This window comes from Gallus gallus, chromosome 12 (genome assembly GCF_016699485.2).
Source record: "Gallus gallus isolate bGalGal1 chromosome 12, bGalGal1.mat.broiler.GRCg7b, whole genome shotgun sequence".
In the NCBI taxonomy this organism is placed as follows: Eukaryota; Metazoa; Chordata; class Aves; order Galliformes; family Phasianidae; genus Gallus; species Gallus gallus.
In genome coordinates, this window is record NC_052543.1 from 6,960,795 (window position 1) to 6,979,568 (window position 18,774).

General features: G+C 44.5%; 1 protein-coding gene across 14 annotated transcripts in view; it reads right to left on the minus strand.

Moving 5' to 3' along the window:
* The window catches only part of FGD3 (FYVE, RhoGEF and PH domain containing 3), a 111,130-nt gene that overhangs the window by 72,038 nt on the left and 20,318 nt on the right, over positions 1–18,774 (minus strand). Inside the window, exon 1 of one of the 14 annotated variants that reach the window (XM_046900164.1) lies at positions 15,639–15,753. The exons of 10 other annotated variants lie outside the window; for them this stretch is intronic. Coding sequence is in view for 1 of the 4 variants with exons in the window: in XM_015293408.4 (XP_015148894.2) it covers positions 15,551–15,647 (97 nt within the window). In the remaining 3 variants the exon portion in view is untranslated. Of the gene's footprint in view, positions 1–13,919; positions 15,754–18,774 lie in introns of those variants that run through there. 3 more of the 14 variants (XM_040646757.2, XM_015293408.4, XM_046900165.1) reach the window with 3 other exon arrangements.

Consider the following 18,774-nt stretch of genomic DNA (forward strand, 5'->3'; position numbering starts at 1 on the left):
TGGGGTGACGGGGAACGCTGGCTGAGGCACGTGCTGCCCATGAGCCCTGTGAGGAGGAGCTGAAGAGCTGGGAAGAACTTACTCACATAGTGGTGTTTGCACTGATGGCAGTTCCTGTTCAATTGCAATTAAAAATTTGCTGGCCTGTTGCAGAGCCAAGACTGTAGCAGGGATGACCAATCTCAGGCAGGCTCGATAAGGAGCATCAGCTTATCGCTACAGCGCAGCGAGCAGTGCCATTGCTGGCATTATTGTGTGCATTCTGGAGTACACCACTCAGTGGTTCTGTTACTGCTGGCAGCAGACAGGAGAAGCACTGAGTGACTGCAGGGCAGTGCTGGTGCTGTGGTGAGACCCCAACTCATTCCCCCCGGGTCATTACAGTTCCTCTTAGAGATCCGCCAAAATAACCCATGGCAGACTGAAGCCTGGCACTAAAATCCCACCAAGACTGGCTAATATAGCCTAATTGCCATGGGTTTGCAGCATTGGTTAATGCACTAAAATTTAAATGTAAGTTAGAGATGACACTTTGTGTCAGCTGTGCTAGTGTGTATACTGGGCTGAGGTTGGGCTCATGTACATACAGCCTTCACTAAGTACAATTTTAAATATCACTGTTAGGACAATGATGATCTCAGGCTAAGTACGGAAGACAGTGAAACAGCAGACAGATGCACATGGCCACCACATGCAGCGACAGCAGTGTGATGTGTTAGACTGACACAATACTTGCTCTCCAGAGCAACAGCAACTTCCACAGGCATCAGTCCACTGTTAACTACTACTAAAGTAATGTATTTCAATTCTGTACCCATTCACTATCTCTGAGCATGCAGGAATTGCTGAAGGTCTTTTAATAACAGCTGTCAAACGACACACCAGCCAGATTTGTTGCCTCAGCACGGGCATCGGGACACCTGTATCACACCAGGTCCCCTGGGATCTGTAAGCACAGCAAACAGCAGCACAGCAGCTAAAGGGAATCCACTCTAAATTCCACAGTATGTTTACTTACCATTTCCAGAAGGCTTACTTAAAAATGGGAAAGTTAAGCACAGAATGGAGCTGAGGGCCATATGAATGGCCAGCTGCAGTGTTGAGGCAAGGTTAAGACACTGTGAGAAAAGCGGAGAGCCAGCTGGGCATGAGGATGGAAAAGCCCAGCCAGGCTACAGGGATTTCATGTACAGAAACCCCCGCTGGGGCTGGTCCTGGTCCCACAGCACACCAACACACCCAGAGCAGCTGCCTTCTCTTATCTCCCTGCTCCTCCTCTGGGTCCCACGTGGGAAAATGAGGTGGCACTGTGGCGCCAATGCTCCTCAGGAGGTATAGGTGGTCTCTCCCACTGCTGTGGGGAGAAACCCCCTAACGTGGGTCCCCTTCTGACTCCTGTCGCTGCACTGATTTCTGCTTTGGTTTGTGCCATTACCCTAAGAACGCTTCCCCACTCACACCACACGGTGCCCAGCTCATACCAAGCACAACTCTATGCCTTCCTGCGCTCCTGCAGCTGCCCCACCACTGCATCCTCACAACCACCAGTAGCGAAGCATCGCTCAAAGCAAAATCCCAACCTCTAAACAGACTCAGAAATAAATCTGCCAACACAAACGTAGGAAAAGGTTTTTAACTCCACACAGCCGGAGACCCACGCAGCTCAGCTCAGCTGCAGCCAAGAGGCAACAGAGCCACTTTGGGGTTGTAGCCCCTCAGAACAGTGTAGAGCAACAGCACGCAGCTCAGCACACACAGCCTGATCTTGCATGTTTCTGGCCTCATCCTGCGCTGCTGTTGATATCAACTCTCCCTCATGCCCCTCCCTTATTGCCAGCAAGCAAGGGCCAGCTCTGGATGCCATCAGTCTGCAGCACTCCATGCCCCCTGCCCAATGGCAGACACAGTCCAATGGCCCAAAGGCTTCACCACGTGTCCCCCCCGCTGTGGGGAGAGCAGGCTACGTGGCTAGCAAGGTTCTGTAAAGCTGGAAGTAAAAAAAGCCACATATATTCTGGAGCCATTGACTCCTTTATCCATCTGCCTGGTTTGAAATGAGCCTGCAGTCCCGAGAGCAGTGAGGGACAGGCAGCACAACGGCAGTGCCCTGCTTCCCTTGCTTCCTCAGAAAAGCAGATTAAAGAGTTGGTGCTGATACAGGGAAGCTCAGCCAGCCCAGGGGAATTCGGCCAGGAGTAGCTCAGATGTATTATTCTTTTTGTTAAAAGGTAGACTGGCACAGGGAGACAAAGGTTGCAACCGAGGCACAGCAGAAGGGCAAGAAACCTCTGCAAGAGCATATATTTTAAGAAGTCAAAGAAAATACACTTTTATACGTGTCTATAAAAATCACACGTGTACAGGTATGTCTGGAAATGATAGCCAGGGTGTTTCTTCAAAGACTCCCTGAACAAATAACAAAGCATTACTGCTTCCAGCCTGTGTAAGAGCTGAATAGCAAGGCTCCCACAAGCCAGCATTCCCGTGATTAAGAGGCTGGTATCACTGTGCTCCGGTGAAGTAACACGCATCATGCCACGTCTCCTAGTAACAGGGCACAAGATCGGATGTGCAAAGCTGAGAGAAGGAAAAAAAGCAACAGACTTCAGTCTTTTATTGAGAAAGACGAAGTAGAACAAAAATGACAAGCGAATGGCTATTTATGACTCCATAATCTGCTTGAAGCTTTGTATGAGAATTGCTCACAATCAAAGAAACGAAGAATTAATCTCTTGGTTGCTGGCGGCCCTTCGATTGCTGATAACCTCTGCCTGGTGGGAAAAAATTAGATATCTAATTTAAAAAAAAAAGAGGCCATTGTTAAGGATAAACTAATACTTCATATCATTACACAGCAAAAGAGGGAACAAGGAGGTCCCTGACATTTGTTCAACACTTATTTAATAACCTGGTAACCACATCCACCTGCGAGTGAAACAAAGGAAAGCTGTGAGCTTGCCTAATTGCAATAGCATATATTTGGTACAGACCTAGGATTGGCTACGTATTCATAGCATCGGTATTGGTTGTATCAATTAATAGTATCAGCTGCAGAAAAAAGTCACAAAAGCCCAAAGACAAAGTGACTCATTCTAACCAGAAAGTAACGCTGTGCTGAAGAACCATTTTTTTGAAGATATTAATAACTTTCAAATAACCCCCCAAAAAAAAATCACACTCACATCTGAGAGCTACGCAAGCACGCTGCACCAACACACTGCAGCCGCCCACATAAAATAACTGAGAGCCAAACGATACAGCAGCTCCTAAAAGCAGATTCAAGGGACAGCTGGCAGTTTGTAACGTGTATTTCTGTAATCCTCTCCTGATCAAAGATGGCTGTGTTGGCAGAGACAACTCGGGATACCTTTCATGAGCCATTCAGTTTTTCCACGCACTCTAACCCAGTCCAAGTCATTAGAAATGAGGCTAAAGTGATTTTTTTTTTAATTTATTTTTTAAAAAGCTGACTTTTCAAAACCTTCCTATGTTTCCAGCATTTAAAAACCTGTCTCAGCTAAGTGCCAGCACTTCCTTTGTGTATAATAGCAGAAAAATTCCTCGTATGAGCTCGTAAGGCTTTCAGATGCTGCCTAGAAACAAAGGCTGCTTTAAAATATTAATCAAAAATCTTCATCAGACACCAGCATTTTTTTTTCCTCGAATCTGCAATCATTAGAGTTGCATTTCCAACTCTAAAGCATGATATTTGCAACCTGAAGTTTCTTTGGCAGCAATGGCTCATATCGGTGTTCATTTGCAAGCTAAATTTTTGATAACTAAATACATTTTAAGAAAATGGAACCAGCATTGCTGTCAGTCAGCTCTGCTGCCAGAATACATCCCTGCGAGAACCCAGCAGGTTACGTTTCTGCCTAAGATATGCAATTTTCAAGCTGAGCATCCTTGAATTGGAGGGGGCGACTGCGTGGCACTGCATGGAGCAGGATGCAGGCTGGGAGCAGCAGGACCCACTGCTGGCTGCCTCCCCACCTGCTGTTCTCCTGCTGGGAAGTTCGGGTGCACCAGCTGAACCTCATAGGATCCCAGAGGCTGCTCCCACAGATTCATGTTTTTTTGAAGGATAAATCAAGACTTTGAAAGTTGAAAGCAAGCGTATTATGCCTGCAACATTCTTTTTACAGGGGGAAATTAAACTATTGAATGCTAACAGTAAGGAGAGCTAGATGTCCCGTCCCTGCAGACACCCAAGGTTGGGCTGCACATGCTCTGAGCACCTGATGGAGCTGTAGGTGTCCCTGTTCAGCGGGGTTGAACCAGATGGCCTTCAAGGGCCCCCTCCGACTCAAACAGCTCTGTGATTCCAGATAATTGTTACTGAACTGCCCAAATGATCTCCATGAACCCAATCTTTGCTTTCCTACGCTTAAGCAAACTAAACAGAAAGTACTGCCCTAATCACATGGATTCGTGCTGCTTATTTTAGACACTTCCCCTTAAAATCCTGCAGAAAAAAGAGTTATACCACTTGTTGGGTGTAACTGGTGTCAAGAGAAGGTTAAACATCCCAACAGACCCAGCTACTGACAGTTTTAGAAGACAAAGCAAACAAAAAAAGAACAATTCTGTAATGAAATTAATTGCATCGGTCCTTACATAAAGGTCTTTGATACATCCATTTTATACCACGCACTCCATACAGGTTTTAGATCTCACGGTACATAAACTGTACCTACGGGCAGTGCTGATAACCACCTTCAGCAACAGACACTGAAGTACAATTAAACAGAACATATCAGGAAGACACGACAGGCCCCATGTGCCTGCTTCAGTTCTCATTCATTGACACGGTCAGCACATGCTTTAGAAGCAGCTCTTCCATGAACTCCCAAACTTGTATGCAACCACTGATGTGAACTTTATAACCGCCTGTAAAACATTCAGAAAAGAGGAACAAAACTGGAAAGAAGGAACAACAGAACACAACACAGATATTTATTCACAGTTGACTTTGCAATTTCCAATTTGGGTTTATCAGGACAAAAACCCACGGACTCATTTCCTCCTGTTTCCAGTGAAACCCATTATTAAAATACAGAGTTTTAAATAGACCGTGACTTCACACAAAACACAAAGATAGCCTTTGTACGAGGGGAAACACACTTGTGTGCTCTGAATGGTGCATAACACTGAACAGCTTAGCAAGAGCATGAGCCAGGCCAAGTCTTTGTTAATTTTATATATACATGTATATATGTAAAAATTATATATATATTTAATTCATACACAAGCACATATATGAGAACGACTGTCTAGGTACCTTGACACCATTCCCTTCAATAACTAGGAACCTACTGAGAGGTAGCTTGCTGCTCTTACAGTAGTTTCTCACAATTAATTTCACAGATCCTCCGTTTAAGAGCGATAGGAATAAACAGTTATTCACAAATAACATGACAGTGAAGAAATCTCTCCCCAAACCCTCACACACTGCTCTGATAGCAGACAGTGCAAGAGAGTGGCACACTGTTAGTGCTCAGGTGTGAAGCTCTGCAGTCCTCCTGGCGTTACGAAGACAGGCTGCAAAAGGCTCAATCACTTTTCCTCCTCATGCACAGCTCTGCAGTGCAGAGTGCCAGCCCTTGCCCTGGGTGAAGCACTCTGACAGCTGCTTGTTGGACCAGTGGGCAGCTTTAATTTCATTATTACTACAAAAGCACCTAACAATCCCAAAGGAAAGCAGAGCCCAGTGAGATAGGCACTGTACAAACACTTACTAAAACACTCTTTGTTCACAGTCCAAACAGGGAATGCTTGAAAGAGAAAGAAGGGAAAAAAAAGTCCTGTGTTGCCAAGGTTTCCCAGCAGGCACAGCTGGAGCAGGCACTCCTGGCCAAGGCTCAGCCACCCGCTCCCCTCTGGCAGCAGCTATCAGGTGAGAAAGTAAGCGGGGGCCTCACATTTCCCCCCAAAGTATGTAAGCGAAGCACATCTTGGATTCACACAACTCCTCACTGGCACATGGGCGGCAGGGAAATTTTGATGGGAATCCCCTGCTAAAACACTGGCACGACATCACTAGTGCTATAGAAATCAAACCCTACATTAGTCATGCTCCCATGGAAGCAGAATGTGCAATTCTGCAGGGGGGAAAAAAAAAAAAAAGCAAAGGAACACACAGAGAATAGACACCGTGCAAAGAACTTAGCACCATAAAGGCGTTTCATGCAAGAAGTAAAAAGAACACAGTATTCTGCCATACAGATTCATTTACACTGAGCACTAAGTATATTTGCTAAGAAATCACTCCCTTAAATGATTTAAATTGGTGCTTCCAAGCAAAGCTTCGAGGCTTTCAAAGCACTCGCTTCCTCTTCATGCTACGCTGGAGCACTCATTCCACAGCTGTCATTAGAAGTCTTAATGATCCAAAGGCCCTGTCCTGCACAAGTAGAAGCGTTGGACTGACTATCACAACTCTATGAAAAATGGATTCTAAATGTACCCACAGACACATGGGAAGAGACAGCCTGGCTCACGCATCCATTTTTATCAAAGTAATACTACGCAGGAACAGAACTGTATGTTTGTAAGAACGCACACGTAAATACGTGATGCTCTAAAGAGAGACCAATTCTCGATCTGAAGACTGAGACTGGCCAAAAAATCACAGCCTGGGCCAAAGAAAAGGAAATGTCCAGCAGCCCCTCAGCAATGGCTGCACTGCGCAGTAACACGCATTTTGCACGAGCAAAGGTGAAAGAGCTCCAGAGCAGCAGCCGTGGTGCTGAGCTGCTTTCAGAGCTCCTGCTGGGGCTGCTTTCCTCAGCGGAACACCCAAAGGGAAGCATGGGGATCGTGCTTCACTTTGCTTTCATATGGATTCAAAGATAGTAAAAATGGTGTTAATCAAATGGCTCTGTGGAAAGTTGCACAGCAACAAAGAGACTGTCGTTATATTAGCAATTTTCGCATGGACTATTGCTCCTCATTTATGACAAACCTCTTGCATTCACAGCTTTTTTTCTGCAGCTTTTGCAAACATCTGTATGTGTGTACGCTTTCACATAAAAGACTTTCTCTTTTTTTCCCTCTTTCACATTTTCTTTCACTTTATGTAAAATGAAAGGCTACAATTCACTCAATTGCTCATTTCTCTACCAGGCTTAAGAGGTACAAATGACCTAGATTCCTTGCCAGGAACAAGCAGCAGCACACTTGCCTGGCACGGCAAGCCAGCATGCCTCACTAAGCCAAGGCAGAAGTTAGAGCTGTAGAAAAAAGAGTCTGAGCATTCCTGTTAATTTCTATATTACATCAATCAAAAAACAGTGCTCACACAAAGATCTGCACCACGATGATCAGGAGAAGCCTGCAGTTTCTAGAGCCTTCATCTCAGATTCTGGAATGTGTTCAATCATAACTAACCAGGCTTAATGATAATCTTATTATCACAGAAGACTTTTTCCCCCCAAATCCCAAAGCACTTCATGATGCAACACTTCCATTGACGTGGGATAACTGATCAATTACAGCAATTGCAATCACCTCCCAGCTGAGATGCAGCAGGTTTTCTCTCAGGGGAACCAGAGGAAGGAAACCCAAGGCGACAGGCTGAGCTCCTTGCTGCTGGCCAGCTGCCGCACTGCTGCAGCCACTGCTGCTCACAGGAGCAGAGCTGCTCAAACAGACCAACCAGAGCTGCCCTGGACCCAAAGCAAGCTCAGTTCCTGCAGCAGGATTTACTTTTGTTCTCTCATTTTTTTTCAGACAGCCATGAAACTACATCCTGCCTTGAGGAATAAAGTTACCAGGCCCTCTTGCCTTGCACCAACTTGCCTATTCTATGGCACCCAGGGCTTCTATTTTGAATGTTGTTCCTCTAAGCACAGCCTCTTGCATGGGTTTGAACGTCTGGCGCAAGATAGTCAAAAGAGTCCTTTGTTCCAGCTGGCTGCCAAGAGGTTTGGATTTGGGCTGGTTATCATTTGTTTCGTCCATACTAATGACATGCTTTAGACAAACATTTGGCAATGCATTCTTGGCTGGAAAAACCTATTTTCTCGAGGAAATATCCTTCCATATTGCTAAGTGGATAGGAAAGAGAGGACCCCTATATGGAAAAGGTGGAAAGCTCTGTACTGGTTACAAAACACAAAGCAAACTGGACCTACTGGACTACAGAAAAAAGGCTGGGCAGAAGTGAAGCAAGGAAAGGCAAGGCACAATATTAAAGAAATACCCAGGTTTCCCACAGTGAGAAAATGTGCACGCCATGGAGCCTACCGAATTACCCATGCCCTCTGGTTATTTGCAACAGTTTTGATCCAGAGTTTCACTGAACCACCGTGTGACTGCTGTCCTGCCACACTCTTCTCCAACCTGTAAAACATGAATTTCTACACAAGTAAGGTCAAGTTTGTATTAAGCTAATTAATTTGTTGCCCTGGGAACTTTGCAGCCTTCTGGCTGCCTCCAGAGTCAGTTCAGATCCTCTTTAATCAAACAGAAAAATTAGTTTTATGCCTTCCTCCTTGTCCCCCTCAGTGGTGCATGGTGCATCTTGAAAAGACTCTTGGGGATGTTTTCCAAGTTTGATTTTAAGAAGGATGAGGGAATTCTCTTCATCTTGCAGCGAGCCTCGGGTAGGACAGAGCCCAGGACTGCTGTTACCATCCCCACCAACGTGGTGCAACACACTCCTCCAGAGCCCAGGAAGACCCAGCATCTGCAGCTAAAGCAGCAATAATCTGCTGTAATTTACTAAATTGAGCTTCAACAAATGTTTAATTGGGGCTGAGGTTTATCATCAATAAATTCATCACGCTCGCCTGGCTTTGCTTCTAATTGGGGATCCATAAACTCCCATCACCTCATTGCAAATCTCATTTGAACATGGTTTAAAAGTTAGGCTTGAGTCTGAGAACTGGTTCTTTATGTTTTCTTCATAATTGTTTCATGGGGTTTTGAGACAAATCTGAAGAAAAGAATAACAAAAGGTTGACCACAAGCAATGCAAGGGAATAAAAAAGAGTGAAGTGAGAAACAAAGGGTTGGATAACAGATGGAGAGGAATGGGGGAGGGCGGCAGGGAATACCGCAAATGTCCTGTAAACTATTTCATGCCAGCTTAGCTTTGTTGAGATTGGACATGGAATGTCTCCATTTTAATATACTGCCGAGGTATTGGGGTGAAGAAAGCAAAAGGGAAAGAGAAGCCAGACATGCTTTTGACCTATGCACAGGATAAAAGGCAAAGCAAGACTGAAATTTAAATTACAAAGGCTAACAATTATTAATTTCAATTTTGCCAGCCCTCCAAATGCAAGCCTTAATGTTCATCCTGCCACTGAAGAGCTTTCCAAGCTGTGTGTAGGCCTGTCCACCTCCCATCTGAATGGAGGCACCCCGACAGTGCCAACCCCAGACAGACCACAAAGCTTTACCAATGACGCACTCTTAGCCCCACTTCCAAATGGATCCCAGACTGACCCGTTGACTGAGTAAGACAGCACATGAACTACTGCTTGACCTAAAGCCAATACACACTACCTGGAAAATGTAGAATTGTAGCCTTGGAAAAGTTCGCTCGAATCCTGCAACTATAAATAAAATATTGCTCATTTTCTCCATAGTGGAACACTGCAAACCTGATGCTAAAGGAAGCCTGGAGCAGCTAGAGGCTTCAGCTGCAGCAGATCTGACTCCAGCCCTGAGAAGCAGCTCTCCAGGACAGCCACCCTGCTGTGCTGCTGGGCTCTGCTCCCAGGAGGCGCTTCCAGCCCCACGTGCAGCCCCACTGCTTCACATCCCAATTCCAGGATTTCAGGACAAGCGTTCAGCCACGTTACTTGGCTAACAGTCACTACAATTCTTCTATTTTTAACCTTTTTTCTTTTTTTTTTTTTTTCCTCTACCATGATTTAAGAAGAAACCTATCACAATGCTGGGTTTATATATCCAAGGGCATTTTTTTTTTCCAAATCTTTTCTGCATTCTCTACAACTTAGCGAAAAAAAAAAAAAAAGCAAGCAGTGGAAACCCACAGGGTGGGCCACGTAGCAAAAATCTGCAGCTCCTAAAAATTAGCAGCAGTGAACAGACAAGCAAGACGATCTTTCCAACTGTGCAGACTGCACTAAATTCCTGAGCAAGAGTCCACTAACGAAAACGACCCATCGATTTTCCCAAGATTAATGGTGGGACAGATTTCAAGCACAGGTGGACTTGCCAGCATACATACTGCAGTGTCACTACCTGGTCGGGGATTTTTTCAGAGGAACTCAATCATTACAACAAGAATGTACATAAATCCATGAGCCGCACTCACACAAACCCGTAAGCAGAACTAATACAAGACTTACTTTAAACATCTGCTAAGCAGACGATTCCCAGATCTTCAGCAAGAAGTATCATTCCTCCTTGCTTCTCATGCACAGCAGCCTTATTGCCCACTACCAGCTGTCTGGAGGCAGACTAAGTTACATTAGATTAAAATGTACAGGGTAGGCAGGGTTTATCAGGTATTTGGTTTTTATTCACTTTAACTAAAAAAATGAAACAAAAAAAAAAATTGGAACCAAATTTGACACTGTGGAATTTCCCCACAAATTCCTGCTCTTCAAACTTTGTAACCACTCAATAGAAATGGCAATTTCAGAGAGCAAAACAAAGCACACAGTCCAGCACAATTACCAAACACAGGCACACTGCGAGGAGCAAAGAATACACAGCCATGTGTTTGAGTACGGGAAAGTGCCCCAGTGAAACTTTCATGCACAGAAGGAGCCACTGTGGCTCCTTCAGTCCCCATGAATGGCACTAAGCGAAGAGGAACAAGAACGTTGAGTGTCTTGGAGAAAGTTCCTTGAACCAACAGACCAGGTCAGGGTCACACACAGCAATCCTGAGCAGCCAGTGCTTCATTTTGCTGAGACATGTAAAACAGGTCGGTAGTAAACAACAAGTTGACTACATGGGAAGGCAAAGCCATAGGTACACGTTTTCCATTGGAGAAGAAACACAGGTCACTTGCAAGCTGCCTAAGTTATACTGTCCGAAAGACAGTATCAACAAAATACCAATCTTGACATTTTAGATTAAAAGCACCAGTGCAACACATCACTCCCAAAACCACAGTGTGATTGATCCTATCGATTAGGCACAACACTTGAGCAGCACGTCCACCAGATGGTAAAGAAAGCCACATGATGGGAACAAAATCTACAGCAAATGAAGTTTCCCAGAAGAAAGGGAAAATACTTCATATGAAACTATGCATTCTACTTTTAAACCAAATACTGACTGCTTTCACACATCCATAAGCCTCCTCAATACTACGTGGTTTGAATGCGATGGCTAGGCCCACCTCTTGCTCCCCTCGCTCTACTTACAAATTCCTTTTTAAGATGAGCAGCAGTGAGAAACCTTTGCATATGGACAAAAGCATTGCTAAGGCCAATTCAGAACAACACAGAGCCGCAATTCCATGCCGCAGCCTGTGCTGCAGGGACCAGCCCTGGTTCTCTGCCCTCCCCAGCCCTCAAGCAGCGACCCCGTGGCCAGCATCCCACTGTGTGAGCCCATCACAAGGAACCCTTTACACCATAGTACTTTGTTGACTTAAATTTCTACAGCAAAGTTTTCTGGCTCATTTGTCTACTGTCTCCTACACACAAAAAAAAGCACACAGGAGACGGGCATTAGCCCCAGACTTTAACCCTCAGTTTTATCACACAACTTCAGCATACTGAGTTCAGCTCCACACTGATATAAAAGAGAACCACTTGTCCTCAGCCCCACGTCACGGCTTGCATGGACAGGTACATTTTCAAGACATGTTGCAGTGACAGTGCCGTGTCACCATTTACACGCCTGTAATTGCAGTCAGTACTGCGGCGCGGCCTACACACAGAGCAGGGTCACAAAGCACTCTGCTTCCCATGAGCTGAGCAGTCTAAGAACACAACCTACAGTGTCTGTCCTTGCTCCTACTACCAATTTCACACTCAAGAAGAGCATCATTTTTAATACCAGTTCATCAGAAGGTGATTCCGGTTTGTTATCTTTTGCCCTTAAGAATTTTGTTCAAAGCCTTCATATGAATCTCTCAATTTTCTTTCCTCGTGACCACGAGGAAGAGCACACCTACAGCGTGTAAGCATTTTTGATACATGGCACTGAAAATTTCCATATGAAAACATTCTGGAAATAAAAATGTTCTGTTTCTTTCCCACATCAATAAAGAAATACAGCATTCTTATGACCAGACCACTCATCTTCTTTCCATCTTCAAGCGTCAAGTGTCATCTGGTGGATTGACACAGAACTGCATTGAAAGTAAACTCTCTTCAGAGCACATTTTGAAGGGAAGTAAAAATAACTGAAGAAGAGATCCTATTTACCTATAACCTCAGAGATGCAAATAATACAAGCACAAAGCTCTCCCTGGTGCAAGAGGTGACAACAAGAACAGCCATAGGACTCCCAGAACACACCTAGGTACTTTACTGCCTTACCTAGGTGAAGTTCAGGAAACTCCAGCTACCTACAGCTTAGTCAGAAACCTACTAAAAAACATTCACATTTCAGGGGTAAGGCTAAAGTAACCTCACATGTTATTTAAAACAAAAACATCTGATGTACAAATAAGTGTGGAAGTGCTCTTTTTCTGAACCTGTAAGGTGCTGTGTGTCTCCAGCAAAGATGAGAAAAAGCTCTCAGTCAAATTACTTTTCTTTTTTTCAATGCAATCTGAGATCTGTAAGTAACTACCTGAGGCTGGAATTGAAGCTTTAAAGGAAAAGCTGCCTTCAGTGATATGTCAAAGCTGTTTTCCCTCCTGAGGGTTTGGAGGGGGAAGAAGAATTCAAATGCCTTAATCAAGGCCAGTGAGCGTGCTGCAATGCTCCAAAGAAAAGAGCAAATACTTTCTCAAAGCAAAACTTCCTTCTCTTGTGAATTTTCAGCACATTTAGGTTTCTCTTCTCTAAACCAGCAATGACCTTTGACATCAGGATTAAAAAACGTACATCTACTTTCTTATGGGTGGAGGGAAGCATGGATAAGAGAGCAAGAAAGAGTAGAGAGACTGCAACAAACTGCTAAGGAAGCTAAAGGGAAAAACCAAACAAAACACAATAGCCATTGCCAGGATCACTGCCAAAAGATTAACTCCGGTCACAGAGTTAATGCTTTGACCCAACAAGCAACCTCATCCCTCCTGCCCCAACATGAATGCTTTACTTCACAGGCACCAATTTTGAAATGCATTATTACACAACTGGTAAGCTTGATAAGCAAACCATGGGGCAGACACCTTTGGGAAACATCCCATTTTCTAGGAAAAAGAAAGGAGAGTATAATTGAAGTTACAAAGTACGGCAATCAGGTGTATCTTCAGGCAGCCTTTCCAATAACCTCATCACCCACTGCGGGAGCCCATGGCTGCCAAGAGCACTGCAGCTGCTACATGGCTTGGGGCCACTGCAATGCCTGCTCACCAAGGAGCAAACAAGCTTGGTCACCAAGCACTGCAGAAGTGAGCCTGAGATAAGTTCAAACATAAATCAGACGCTAGCTGGATGAGCACTGACGAAGCCCATCTTGCACGAGAGCCTCTGGCTGCCCGTATCACTCTGCGGACTGCAATTTGTCCCCAAGCACAGCCAGAGTTTCACCTCACTATCCTATGCCTTCATTCATACAGAAAAACAGGTTCCCTGTGACCCTAGGGGAACATCTTTCAGTCTTCCCCCAAGCTGGGGCAGAAGGAAACCAATAACTGCAGCATGTTAAGCAAAGTCCAGACTCTGTGCGAAAAGGGAAGGAAGCATCCCACCAGACGTCTGATGGACAGCCACCACTGGAAGAATGTCTGTGGGCACTGCTCCCTCAGCACCCCGAGGCACAGCTGCTGTTGGCAGGTGTTGACAGCACTCACCTGAGAGTGGACCTACCTGGTTGCAAGGGACACCGTTCGTTTCAAACCTTAAGGATTATCCAGAATGTAATAAATTCTGTTCTTCAGGCAAAGAGCTGTCTTATCAGTAACAAGCAGTGCCAGTCCTAACTTTTGGGTAGCCTTAAAACTAAACCCATGTCCAGCAGTGTTTTCCAGGCAGTTCAAGTTATCCAATTTTTCTCCTCTTCAGGCTCTAAATAAAGTCCTCAGCTGCCCCAGATGAGGTAAGTAAGAGACAAAAAGCTTCAACAGATCAGAGGAAACAAAGCCAATCCTCTTCTCTGACTTTCTCAATAGCTGTCAGAAGTCCAACTGAGCTGACAAAGCCCAAAAAGCACTACCTTAAGGCTCAATTCAAAGGTAGCTGATCCACAGCCAGATTAAGTGCAAGTACTGTATGCTGACATCCAAAGCTTCCGTTGTTTGAATTACACAGTGTAAGTCAGTACTTAAGACAGGGCAAGTTTCTGGTTCTCTCAATTAAATACTGCAAAGTGATAAATGCAAAACGTAACCTACCTAATGGCAGAAAAACCAAGAATCACAGGAGCAGTCCCGTATCTCTCAGTAACCTCATCAACTGCGAAGGAAATGTATTTCTTATCCAAAAAAAAAAAAAAAAAAAGAACAAAAAGGCAGGTATTAATCAGTGTACTGCTCCATGTGTGTCCCACTGTTGCTCTGAGGTGAAGATAAGGCCTCGCCATTATTCTAGCAGGATGAAAAGCTCCCAGCTCTACTCACATGATAAGAGGAGCCCTCTGCTGCGAGCTGCACGCAGTGCCAGCACCAAGTCGTGTTACGGCTCAAGGCCCCAGAATGTCTTAATCCAGTGCCAAGTAAAGCCACTTCAATGCGGTGTCTTCATACCCCATTAGGGATTGCAAACCCTATGTTTAGGGGCATGGAAAGAAGCTGAGAGATTTATGAGAATTAGCATGGCTGTATCTAGAGTTTCCTACAACACCCACTTTTTCCAGCAGAAGAGGTCTGTGGTCTTCTGAGGATCCAACTAAATGCCAGTTTATTCAACAGGAGCAGACGGAACTCCACCAAGCACCAGCTCCAGCTCGACAAATCTTCTGACACACATCTTACACATTCCTTAAATACAAATCTTTCTAGCGCTGCCTTTATTGTTAGTGCCAAGTACACTGTCTGCCAGCACGGTAGTAACTCAGGCTTGCAATGTGAGAAGAGGGAGGAGAGGGAATAAGAAGAAAGGAAAAAAAAAAAAAAAAACCCGACAAAAAAAACTATTCCTAGCAAAACTAGCAATTAGGAGTTTCTTGCAACACACCAGCAGACCATTGGTCATCAGCAGCAGAAGTACAGCTAAAAAAGTTATTCTTCTGTTAGACTCAGTTTGCTGCCACACAATGCCAAGGCAGCCTGTGCTACCACGCTGACTCCCTGCAAGATCCCAAGAACTGGGGCAGGGCAGTCCATGTTTTCGTTTCCCATTTCAAATAAGATCATTGCAAGGCTCCTTCCTTTGACACAATCATCTACATCTTCCTATTTTTCAGGATCCAGCACCTTCCTCCTCCCACTACCCCCATAAGTATATACACAAGCCCTAAGCCACTAATCGCATGCCACGATATATTCACACGAGTGAGATACCTCTGACTGCTGCACTTTCCCCCACCTTCTGCTTGCTTTCATATGAAACAACATCTCCCAAGTTCAAAGTCTTTCCAGAGGAACCCACGTTCTTCATAAGCAGAATCGCGAGAGGAGCCGCTAATTTGCACTGCAGTCAACTCTCACCCATCCGATACAGAGGAAAAAAAAGCAGTCAGTTTTGTTCCTACATTTATTTTCCCAGTGGAACAGAGGGGTGTAGCACAGAGCAAGAGCATGTCCCTCTCATTTCCTGCTGTTACCGACCGAAGTCCATCAAGCCACCTAGATGATAAAACCCCTATCAAGCTCATAATTAGAGAGTGGAAAAGACATTAGAATAACAACTTAGAATAGCCTGGCTTTTATCTAACGATATTGACATTTTGAAGAAAAAATTAACTGTTAAGCACCCTGCATGCTAAACAAGATGTTATCTCACTATCTGCATCTTCAAAGAATTTTTAAATAATTAAGGGTTACCCAACATCTGGCCACAAAGGAGGGCAAACTGGCGACACGACGTAAGGGATCTCTAACCTTGGCTCCTTGCACAGCTGCTACAGATCTCTGTGCACAGTTATGACCCCAACTTCAGCAAAGTAAATAACAACATTCTTGCAAAACTGGATGTAACTGCAGGGGAATATAATGAACCTCCGTGAACTCACGGAATCTGTATTTCCTGAAAACACTTTGGTAAGCATTTTATGCTCTGCTGCACAGGGTCTGCTCAGTACTGACTAAGCTGACAACAACATCAGGAATTTTGTGCTTGTTTTTGAGGTGTCATCCTAAAACCCATGAAGTTAAAGATGACTGTGCAGAAAGTAGTGTTTCACAATTCTGAATATTCCTGCCTAGATGAGATGTGACTATGGCATGCCCTAGCCTACGGACACCACATATCCTCACTTAATAGTGGGTTAGCTAACCTGAATTCAGGGGATAACATTTGTTTTCTCATGACAAATCCATCCAAGGTTCTGGCAACGTGTACACCGTGAACTCTATTACAGCTACAACAGATGATGCTATTTCCAAAGGCCTCCTAAAAGCAAGCAAACCAACCAACGCAGCAACAGCCCCTTATCACAACTATGGGCAACAGGGACGTAGCCGTCTTCCTGTGCAGGAGACCCTCAGCTATCATGGCCACACTTCAGCACGCTTTGTGCATTCAGCCCCCAAGCATCTCCACGTTCACTTCTCAGAGGAGAGCTTCAGGAGAGCTCCTAAACTTGGAGGCGTGCAAAAGGAAGCAGTTGTTCAGATTTAAACACAACTCCTTATTTTTACATGAGCAGTGTAACGGCGTATGAGGGCAGGAAGAAAGAGAAAGTGTTTGCATTAACGTTTGGGATGAGTTACTGTGCCTCGAAAGGATTCGGAAACAGGTCTGCTGGATGGAGCTCAGGTCTGCTGGATTGCTCCAAATGTTTAGAGCAGATCTGCCAGTACTGAAGAAACATCCTCAGCCTGGAAGGAAGTCATTACCATGACAGCTCTCAAGAAGGGATGGTGTTACAATTAAATAAATTAAGAGAAAACTACGGGATTTATTTCAAATATCAACAAAACTTGAAAACGTATTGAACTTGATTTTAGTCATTGAATTTGGGCTACGTGGAGAACAGATTTAATGGGCGCACCAGAACGGCCAACAGCAGCGCTGTGCCACCGAGCCCAACTCCAAGCAGGACACCAACCTCAGCACCCGCACGCCATGGGCTGCGTATTTCAGCCAGGGCACAGCACCAAATGTTGTCATTATCTCACTGCTACAAACACTTCTAAGCCCTCGAAAATTCTGCTTGCAGAAACCCCGGCAATGTCTGTGCTACAAACCCTCCTCCATAAATCAGACTTTATCAAGACTGCCATTAAATAAACGAAAAAATAACAATACAGAAAAATTGCAGACTTCCAGTTTTTGTTGGTTTTTTGCTTAAACAAACTCGCTCAAATCCTGCAATTGTGAGGTCCAGCACGGGGTTCTTAAAAATAGGTTTATCGAGATTGAAAGAGAGAAAAAAAATCAGACACTGCAGTATAATCACATCAGCAACACCAGCGAGTTCAAATAAAGAATCTGGACCTACATACCATTCAAAAAGGCCAGCTGGGTGCAGGGAACGAGGACAAATTCATAGGCAGTGACAGCTAAAGGCACAACAGCACTTCTTACAGCACTGAAAACCAAAACGATGGGACCAAAACAGGAAAACATCTACACCCAGTTCCCGCATATTTCCACCACAGAAAATCAAACCTGTTGGCTACAGCCTTTATGAAGTAAAATCTGATCAATTACATCTTTTATTCTCAACATAATAAGCAGCAGAAATTACATTAACTTACTACACACATTTCCATGAACTGGTTATCCAACCGCAGCACCAGCCAGAAACACATAAAGAAGCAGCATTTTAAACAGAACTCTGCACATAAACCTAACAGTAACTTGCACATCACCAGCACTATTTCCAGCCAAGACTCCCTTTTCCATTAGCATTTGTCAGACTCTCTTGCTTTACAAGCATGCGATATGGCTGATCAGCTCTGGTCCTGCCATTAAAAGACATCCAGGAGGAATCAATCCCCATGTAAAGTACTGCCTACTCGGGCTGTTCAGACAAGGCTTTATCTTGCTCCATCCCCTGTTAATCCCTTTACGTGTGACCTCCCCTCACTATCTGGCAGCAGAAGCATCGGGGGTAAAAATGTACTATTCCTTCGGGCAGTGTCTTTTAACACCAAAGTTGCTGAAAAGCCAAAAGAAAACCAGAACACTCAGCATAGTTTGCTGTAAGTGAAGTGACAGCCTTCTGCATTGTGATGCCAGACTGAAAAGTAATGATTTGGACTTGAAGGTCTGACACACATATTGAACACGTCTGCACACTTTTTCCACCACTAGATTTTTCAAATCTAAAGCCAGGATGGAAGTTATAGAATTGGGTTACATCTGAACTGCTCCCCTTGCATGTTTGTGCTGCTGCTGCAAATCCCAACCAACACCAATAAACTGGAATTATATTCCAAAAGAAGTATTTTCAGGCTTTCAGTGCAAATGATGAATTCACAGCAATCTTAAAACGAAGGCACGTGCCATTTAGAAATCCTTAATACACTTCAGAAGTTAGATCAATACGAAATACCTATTAATGAACCAAATGTCTGTTAGATGGAACTTCATCTCTTTTCCCCACTGCCTGAAGCCA